Here is a 9,655-nt window from a genome sequence, read left to right as displayed (position 1 = left end):
ACTTGTGTGAAACTTGCTGTTCAAGGCTATGGTATCACAAGGGAAGGAGAATAAAGGGGTTTATTGGCTTCTCTCTCTTTCACTCACACAGCAAAGGAAATGTGTGTGTTTACATAAATAGGTGAGTGCATACACTGAAAATAGTATGCAGCTGAATTATGACAGTGATCTGTTTCACCAAAAATTGTATTTAAACACCCAATGAGTTCTGAGAGAGGCTTTTAAGAGGATTACCATCTCAAAAAGATTACAGTAAGCTGAATCAGTCGCCTAGTTTAAGATCTGTAAGTTTAACTTAAACAGAAGTGTACCAATATGTTTATTTCACTACCAGGCCAGCTAAAGTGATCTGAAACTTTCAAGACTTGCCTGTTTTATCACTCATGTAGTTATCTTTATTGCACAGTAAGATAGTTTGACAAATAAAAGTCCAAACACTGGTAAAACTGACACCCCGATACTGGTGCACTCTGCTGCACACAGTGATGTTAACACTATGGAATAAATCCACCTTTAATGCTCCAAGGAGAAAAGCCCTTTGTCCTACCACCAGAGGTACAAATATTCGAGATTACCAGCATTTAGAAAAGTTCCACTGCCACGTGCTTATGTAAAATGAACTGTGTATGACAGAAACAGGTTTCCAGTATGTTATAATGATTAAACTGTTTGCTTTTATTGTTTGGAAAACCAGCAGCATCCTCCCACTAAGGAATGTGGAGCATAGCCCACAAAGTGCTGTCCTCTCTCTAACATTGTGTAAGCTGGGGGAGGGAAGGAAGGAAAAGCTCTAACTTTCTCCAACTGTTCATATGCTCCTGCAAGACAACAGAGGCAAAGCTACAACCATATGTTAAAATGATGTCTTTAAGTCTGTTTATATTGATTTCTAGAATGCATAAGGCAACCAATTTAAAAACATTTTCTCCAAGAAATTTGATCTGAATAATGAACCCTGTATAATCACAGAATTAAAGCAAGTGCAAACAGATATATGCAGGAGGTCCTCCAGAGAAGACACGAGTCCCATGAGTTGGTTCATTCATTTTTGGTTTCTTGGTTGTGAGGCCATGTACAGTGCTACTAGACAGTAGATAGTCCCGCCTATTGTTAGAGCCATAGTGGTCCGATAAAGCAGCTTATCTGGAACTCCTCGTTTCAGGTGTACTGGCAGTCCATCTGCTTTCTGTGGGAAAAGTTTAAAAAGAAAACAAACAAAAAAAGAAATGAACAGGCATACCAAGGTCATAAGGAACAAGCTACCTCAGGTAAATTAAGGGACTTCCATGACAAACAGGCTATCTACAATCGAGTGTATTACGTTTTTCATTTAGCAAGACAAATGCAAAAGCAAGTTAATTTTATTAGCCAAAGCTGTTAAGTGCAGACAGAAAGAATGTATCTTAAAATATTTCTAAAGAGGACCTGGATGGGAAGTGTCACTAACAAAAGAACGTGAAAAGATATGTATAAAAAATTATTCACCAAGTCAGACTGACACATTCCAAATGAAAGTGGCATGTAAGAGAGAAAAGGGAACATTATATAAAGTACATTCTTGATGATTTTTTTTAACAATGCTTAACTAATTTGCTTTACAAAAAGTCCTAGTATGCTTAGAAATCATATAGTTAACAAACTGGCTTTGAAAACTTTACTGTGCTCTTATGCTGCATAATAAGCAGCTTTAGCAATATTCAGTTATTATACACAAACCAGTAATGATCTGCTTTGCTCCTCCAGATCTGCTTCAAGGCATACACTTAGATTCCCAGACAGAAAGTGTGCCAATAGCCAAATAATAAAATAAGCATCTTCTGAAGCCTGTAAACAGACAATGTTACTAGACTTTCCACTTTCTGTATTCATCTCCTATACAAGGCACATATACCTTCTAGTATAGTACAAGTATACAGGTTATACTGTACTTGATGCTTTCTTAACTAGACTTTGTGAAATTTTGGTATTGCAGAATGACAAAGGTAGTCAGCCACATTAAAATAAGGAAAGATATGTCCCGCTGTGCAGTTTTCTTTAAGTTACTCTCAAAGTTGTCATTACCTGAAAAAGTTTCTGTAGGTCTGGCACCTTGTTTTTACCCAAGAAAGAATCAGTTGCTGGTAAATCTGAAGCAAGTTTAGTTGTCCCAAAAATCAGAGCTGGGGATTCAGTGGAAACTATTGGTTTGAGTCCCTGCACAAATAAAGATTAAAATATCAAGGTATATAACACTTGCAAATGTACCAATTGTCGTGTTAGGCAGGCACACTGCCAGTCATTACAAGGATACGTTACAAAGAGTATTTATCTGGTATGAAGACCTGTGACAATGAGCTAAAGACACACTGCTGGCCCACTCATTGCTCAGTTATAACTTCGGGTCAGGGCTTAGGGAGGAAAAGAGAAGCTTCCTTTCTGATTTCTTCATGACATAAATTCATAGCTATTATAAGTTTCCTATGCTGGTACTTGGTCCAAATTGCTGTTTGTTTTTTCACACACAGTCGGACTACCCAGGACTCTATTTGAGCAGTAGGATTAGAAGTAGGGAATCACTGATGCTTGGGTCAGTGAGGAGACTTCAATGAACTCTTCCTTCTGAATATTGCAAGCTGTAGCCATAAATAACTGGGCCTTACGTAATTTGGGTGTATAGTTTGAGGAGGAAAAAACCATAAAAGGTTAAGACCAGTTGTTTCATACAAAAATAGTAACTGGTACTCAAGAACACTCCAGAACCCCTGATGTGGTGGATATTTTATGCAGGTGTAACTACACCCTATAATTCACATGCTGCTGCAACTTTCCACACCTCAATGTACCTACTCCCCATGAGCACCCTAACAATTTCCTTTCAGTTCAGACAGCTGTACTCTACATTTGCCATGACTAAAACCTACATAATCCAGTTCTATGGATAAGATTAAGTGCACAAAGTCACAGCCATCATGAAGAGGCCTCCTTGACTTTATTGTTATAGTTAGATTTAACAGTTATTCCCGGACACATGGCAGTAATATCTTATATTATGGCTCCTGAAACAGCTGTATTTATTTTCCTAAGAGAAAATAAAAAGCATTGTACAAGTAGGTTAATGCAACAGGTTTTCATTACAAACAGAAGCAGGAATTGCTCTCCATAGGTCAAGTTAAGGCTGCACTGAAATTCTAGTTTCCGTTCAAAGGACTAGTTGATGCATTTTGTACTTAAGAGAACTGCCTGAACTGGAAGCAGACTGGTGCTGTTAGTCTCTTATGCCTGCCACAGACCAGACATGTTTTTTTCCATATGTAAATTCTCTAAATTTTCTGCTACAATAGGCACCTTCAACAGAAAGACCAGATTTCTCAACATCCCCAAACAGCCTATGGAATGGACATCAGAGCTCCATCCTGAAGATGTGGGTCCAGCTTCCCACTTTTCTGGTGCCTGAATGAATGTTAGAATCCTTTTGTAACCTTACTGGTTATATTTTAAAAGACAACAGCCAAAACTGGATTCTCTGACACATTCAGCAACTAGTGCCTTCCTCTGAACAGGCTTGCACAGAAGGTAGGTACCGAATTATTTAAGATTAAGCAGTTCTGGTCACACCAGTAAGAAGGAAGCATCTAAGAAACCATTATTAGTCAGAGGAAGTTACTGGCTATATATTCGAGGCAAAGTACCAACTACATCAAAATACTTGAAGAAAGCAATTTTGGACCAGTACTTTTGTCTATAAGAACTTTATTAGATTTGTTAAGAACTTTATTAGATTTGTCTTTAAAAGGTTGGTGATTTGATAGAAAGAACTACAGAACAGATGTTTATACCAAATGTGCAGGTGACTTTTTTTCTCCAAAATGTTTCTTGCCTTCTTGATTGTTAGTATCACAACAATGTGCATCTTTCATCTTCCTTTAAGACTGCACTTCTGAATCTCACTTTTGCCTTCCTGAGGGCTCAATTTTTTGAGGAGCACTCTTTGAGATCACTTCAACATTTACTAGATAACTGCAATTCCTGCTTGTGATCATGTCGACTTTATTTCATGAGCTATCTGTAGTGTACAAAAACTTCAAATACTGAGAACTGGAGTAAGCTGCAACCTACTTCAAACAGTTCCGTGACAAAGGTTCTTCTGTCATCATTCCTAAAATCACAAATAGGGGGCTCAAAAAGTGGTCATCAACCCCTACCATTTGTTATTAATATATATTATATATAATATATTTGATACTGGATGCAAGACACACCTGTGGATTACTACTAGAATAGTGAAATCCATCTAAGTTATCGCATACTTTTTCAGGCTTTAGAAACATTCCTATTCAGGTAGTTGTAAGATCCCCTTCTGTTGGAGCAATAGGAGATTCAGACCTGTCTCAAGTGACTAACTTCATCATGAAATCAAATGGAACAATTCCAGAAAACTCATATAATCATCAGTGTGCTGCTGTAAATTACTTCCAAAGCAGTGTGGTGCCAATTAATATCACATTGCAATTTAAATAAAAATCATTGATACGGTTCATTGGCTTCAGGAAAGAGTACAGAAAAACACATGCTGCAGAAGAGAGAAAGTTCAGTTTGACCAACACAGACACTGCATTAAACAGGGTTCCCCACACCAACACAAAATTCCACTTGAATTCCACCTATGAATTGTGAATCCTGTGGTCAGCTAGGTAAACTGGGGAAAAGTTCATATAGTTGTCTTCATGTGACAGCATTTGAAACTGGTACCACTGTTTGTACTTTAAAGATAAGCCAACTCTCCGAATTAAATAGCTTTTATTGTATTTGTGATGGTTACTGCAGTCATTATCCTCTTAAATAATGAGTAGTAGTCTTTAATCTATTTGACTCCTTACCTGCACTAGCTGAGAAAGCTCCCATTTATTCAAACAGGCTAAATTGTTCATTCTACTTTACATAACTTTGTTAAATGCAAAATTAAGTCTTCTAAGAATGCTAAGACTGAGATAGAAAGAACAATACAGGTTTCAAACAAAGAGGTGTTTTTTGTTAGTATAAACTGTTAGTTGTGTTACTGTCAGCAAAAGAATTTCTGAAATACATTTTGACTGGTATTTTGCAAGCCCACAGTAAGCTTAAACCTGCATCAGAACAATACTCCATTGGGAAGCATCAGAATGTAACAGTACAGAATAGAGTGAACTATATAATATACCGTATATTTGACCAAGCAGAGTTTGCATTGCAGTACGTCTTCATTTTTCCAGAAACAACAAAATGAATAGAAGCATAAAAAAGCAAACCATTTTACATGCAGAGCTATGGTTTTCTTAAATACAGCAATTAAATCAGTAAGAAAACATTTACTTAATTTTGGACTTAATATCTACTTACCACGTGATTTCCTTCATATTTTAATCTCTATTTATTGCAAACAATTTTAGCAGTCTGATGTGTCTGAATGTGTCACCTGGGACTAGAGTCAAACTAAAACAATTCTACCAAAAAGCTGGCCTAAGATTGTAAAAAGGGATGAAAGGGAACTTTTTAAAATGCAGCTATTCTGTTGCATAGCAGATTTGTGTGCCACAGTTGAGGACTGAGCCATGTGAATGGTGAGCCAGAAATGAAAGATAGAGTTTCTTTTATCAGTACAAAAAATATCACGTTTATAAAGTGAGACAGTATTCTTAAGGCTTTATGTGAAATGCTCCTGCTTGGATACAACCTCATCTTCTCAATTATATTCTCTCAAACATTGGGATTTAATGTTTCAGTGATGACACTGAAATAAAATACAATGCCCAATGATGACCTAAGAAGAAATCACTACAATATTCTAGAAGAAAACTATTTCTATTCTTCGATATTCTTTCCTGCTTTGCAGAGCACAGAAGTGAGATCTATCTAGACTTTTTTTTATCTGCAATGATACCTATATGTGAAGCTAGTTTTGCACAGACCCTTTATGAACCAATTTAGATATAGTACAGCATTTTAATCTAGATGTCAATAATTCAGAATTTATCGTGTCTTTCTGATCTAGTGCAATATTCATAAATACCTAACGTTAACAGAACAGAATGTGGGCTAACAGAGAATTCTGCCACTTTAATCCCTAAAAAATAAAGATGTACTTAAAATGGGATGGCTGGTATAATGTAATGGAGCTTACTGAACCAAAAGGTAAGCAATATTCCACAACGTGGGCTCCAGAGGTCAAGAGTGTTGTCTTTAGGACCTTACTCCAGGTGGTTATCGGAGCTTTCTGTATTTCTGTGTTAGGGCTTTTCTCTTCGGATCCTAAAAAGTGTGCATTATTTGCAGCAAAATAGTCACAATGACTTAGAGACTAATACAGTGTTCTAAGCCATACTCTTCCAGAAAGGAGGTACTTTACTGCTTGAGCTTAAAGTACCCCCACCCGCAACGGTAACCCTAGCCTTTGCTTTCCTCTACACAACTGAAGCATCAATTAATCTTTATTATTTGAATACAACTTTGTGCAGAAGAGGTAAGAAGTGTCCCAAACACTGCAGGACTATTTTCTAGCACAAATGCCTGTTGGATGTACTTTTCATGAACAGACATGCTTTTAGACTGGAATACATGATTTCTCTCTCTTCCATGTATCCCTACCCCTCCTGTAACTATCCAGGAAGCCTTCCAAAACGTGATGGGGAAAGAGGAAGATAAAAATCTTCTTGGGACAGAAATTGCTATAATGGAAAGTTACTGGTACCTCAATGTTTACGTAAGTTCATAGGGTAATTCAGGATCGAAGGGCCCTCTACGTGCTTTTTAGTCCAGACTGAGGTGAGACCAGGTTGTTATGGGGTTTGTGTGGTCTAGCTTTGAAAGCCTCCAAGGATCGAGGCTGCACAATCTCTCTGGGTACCCGTTCCACTGCCTGACCTCATCATGAAAATGTCTTTCCTTACATCCAGTTTGAACCTCGCTTGTTGCAGCTTTTGCCTGATAACTTCTGCCCTCCCACCATGCCCCATTGTGCAGAGCCTCGCTACATCATCTTGATAACCTCCCTGTAGGTGCTGGCTGGCTGGTCTTTGGTTTGCACCTGCCCACCTCTCCCTCTCTTCTCCAGGTAGAACAAGCCCCATTTCCTAATGCTCTCCTCACAGGGCAAGTGCTCCAGCCCCTCTAAACATCTTGGTGACCTCAGCTGCACTTACTCCAGTTTTGATCAAGAACATTCCCATACTGGGGGGGGCTTCACAATTGGATGCAGTACCTAGATGTGATCTAATGAGTGCTGAGTAGAGGGAGAGAGTCACTTTCTTTAATCTACTGGCTATGCATATAGTAATACAACCCATGATGCTGTTTGGCCACCTTTATGGGAAGGTCATGCTACTGGCTTACATCCAGCTTGCTGTCCGCCAGTACCTCCAGGGTCTCTACCACAGAGTTTTTCAGCTTGTATCCCTGCCAGGGGCTCTTCCTTCCCATGTACACAACTGCCTTTTTGTCCTCATGGACATTTGTAGTGTTCCTGTCAGCCCATTCCTCAACTCTAGACAGGTCCTTGTGAATGGCAACTCTACTTCAATCATTTTTGGAGCCACTGTCTGAGGTCTTCTGTGAACTTTACAAGAGTGCACTCTGTTGCCTGCTCCAGGTAATTGGCAAAGTCCTGCAGTATTCCACTTCCTATGAGCATCCTGGCAGAATATGGCCCATTAACCACTATGCTATGCCTGATCATCCAGTTCTCTCAACTCTTCTGTCTATCCATCTAAACTATAACATCTTAACTTTAAAAAAAATATATTTTTTTTTTTACTTTGTAGTTGTTCTGGACCCCTTGAAACAATTTGAGATTTTACAGAAGCCCAATACAGTGTTCTTGCTTGCGGAAGACAACTGAATTTTCCAAGTAAAACTTGTGTAGTCAAGGATATCCAGGAAAGCAGAACTGTAAAGTATGCTGCTAACAAATCAGGCTAAGAAAGAGTGAAATAGAATTGTTTGTGTACCACAACAAGACACATTAGTCTACAAGAATGTGGTTTCTTTCAGTTACCTTTTATTGGATTAGTCATAAAAAAACAAACCATAATCTGGACTTCACTTCTGTGTGTACACATGTATTTTCTTAAAGTGTCAAGTTACATCAGATATGTTTGCTCTTTGGAAGGCTGACTTTTAAAAACCAATTCCTTCAATTGTTAACCTCCAGATTGTTTTGGGGTGTTTTTACTACTAAACTGTAAGAACTTCAGTTTTACAAAGTTTACCCAAAAACTTGAACACAGTATAGCAACCATGCTGCATTTGTGCCACGACAAAATTGCATTACAAATCTTCCTAGTATTACTTAGGAAACTATGTTGAAATACATAGAAGCAAACAAGTTTTGTGTTTTCTTTTCACCAATATGCAGCTCTTCAGTGTCTTGAAATGGCTGATGTAATCAGGATCCATTCCCCTCTCCTTCAGCTCCCCTCTATTGCTACAGAATTAACTATGTACTTTAACTACAGCATGGTAAGTATAAGCCTATTTAATGCAAGCGTTAATCGTGCATACACTTAGTATGTCAGCATTGCACTGAAGAAAGACTGTTCTGCATTTACACTTCCATAGATGCGCGTCCTCTCTAATATGGGGTTTAACGCTTTCAACAATTACGTTTTTTGCATGTACAGAGAAGAAAGGGGGACTAGCTGCAGAGCTGTCCGCATTTGCCAGCTACGGTTTTAAACCCCCACCAGCCACCGTTTCTAGCTCCAGGGCAGTCCCGCACGACGGAAGCGTCCTAGCTCCCTGCCCCAACACCCCGTCCCTCCCCAGGCTGCCTCAAGAGGCACAACGAGGCGTCCCGTCCTGCCCAAGGTCACACGACCGGCCGGGACGCACCGTGGCTGCGCGGGGGGGGGGCGGGGCGCGGCAGACCCCTCCCCGGCGAAACAAACGCCGCCAGCCGCCGGAGCCCCCCCGGCGGAGGCCTGTGCCGGGGCGAGCCGGCCCCAGCGGCCTCCGCCCGGCAGCCTGCGCTCGCCCGGCCCGCCAAGCCCAGCTGCCCGCGGCCGGGGCTCCCCGAGGGGCGGCGGGCCCGGCTCACGCGGCGGCTCCGGGGGCTGAGTGGCGCAGCGCGGGGAAGGGGACGGCGAAGGTCACGGCCGCGCCGGGCGGCGGCCCCGTTACCTGGGGGTTGTAGGCGGCGGACGCTGCTGCCCCGACCAGCCGCTGCGTGAAGCCGTTGAACTTGTAATACATGGTGGGGGGCCACCGGCGCGCGCGCTCCCCACGGCCCACCGGCTGCGACGCCTGGCGCGGAAGGACCCCAACCGCCCCGCTGCGACGCCTTGACGTGCGAGGGCCCGCCGGCTCGGGCAGCCCAGGCGCGAACGCCTGCGAGCGGGGTAAAAACAAATATCCGCCGAAACGGAGGAGTCGTTGCTAGAGCAGCGGGAGCGCCCCTCTCCCTCCCGCGCCCGCCGCTCTCGCGGCCAGGCTGGCGGCTGTTTTCAGTCAGGCGACGCGCTGGGCGCCCGACGGGGCCGGGCCGCAGTGCGCGTGCGCGCCCTTGCCCGCCGAAGGGCAACAGTAGCGGCACGCGGGCTGGCGGCAGGGGGCGGGGCGGGGTTGCCCTCAGCCAATCAGCGCTCCGAGGCGCAGGGCGGGGCGGTGTGGGGCGGTGGGGGCCGCCGGGCGCGGTGGAGGGCGGCGA

The 9,655-nt window shown here is 42.1% G+C and overlaps 1 protein-coding gene across 3 annotated transcripts; it reads right to left on the bottom strand.

Moving 5' to 3' along the window:
• Nucleotides 1-654: 654 nt before the first annotated feature.
• Nucleotides 655-9,302, bottom strand: LOC121096224 (cytochrome c oxidase subunit 7A-related protein, mitochondrial). 3 transcript variants are annotated; one of them, XM_040612007.1, is made up of 4 exons: nucleotides 9,130-9,302; nucleotides 2,062-2,193; nucleotides 1,486-1,494; nucleotides 655-1,186 (listed from the first exon to the last, which is right to left on the bottom strand). In XM_040612007.1, the coding sequence occupies exons 1-4, from the start codon at nucleotides 9,199-9,201 to the stop codon at nucleotides 1,043-1,045; spliced, it is 357 nt and encodes a 118-aa protein (XP_040467941.1). In that variant the 5' UTR covers nucleotides 9,202-9,302; the 3' UTR covers nucleotides 655-1,042. The 3 variants fall into 3 exon arrangements, with proteins under 3 accessions (XP_040467941.1, XP_040467942.1, XP_040467943.1); XM_040612008.1 differs by lacking the exon at nucleotides 1,486-1,494 and having other exon boundaries at nucleotides 9,130-9,296; XM_040612009.1 differs by lacking the exons at nucleotides 1,486-1,494; nucleotides 2,062-2,193 and having other exon boundaries at nucleotides 9,130-9,285.
• Between the last annotated feature and the right edge of the window lie 353 nt (nucleotides 9,303-9,655).

The sequence above is a fragment of the Falco naumanni genome, chromosome 12 (genome assembly GCF_017639655.2).
Source record: "Falco naumanni isolate bFalNau1 chromosome 12, bFalNau1.pat, whole genome shotgun sequence".
NCBI lineage: Eukaryota > Metazoa > Chordata > Aves > Falconiformes > Falconidae > Falco > Falco naumanni.
This window is presented reverse-complemented; position numbering and strand designations above follow the sequence as displayed.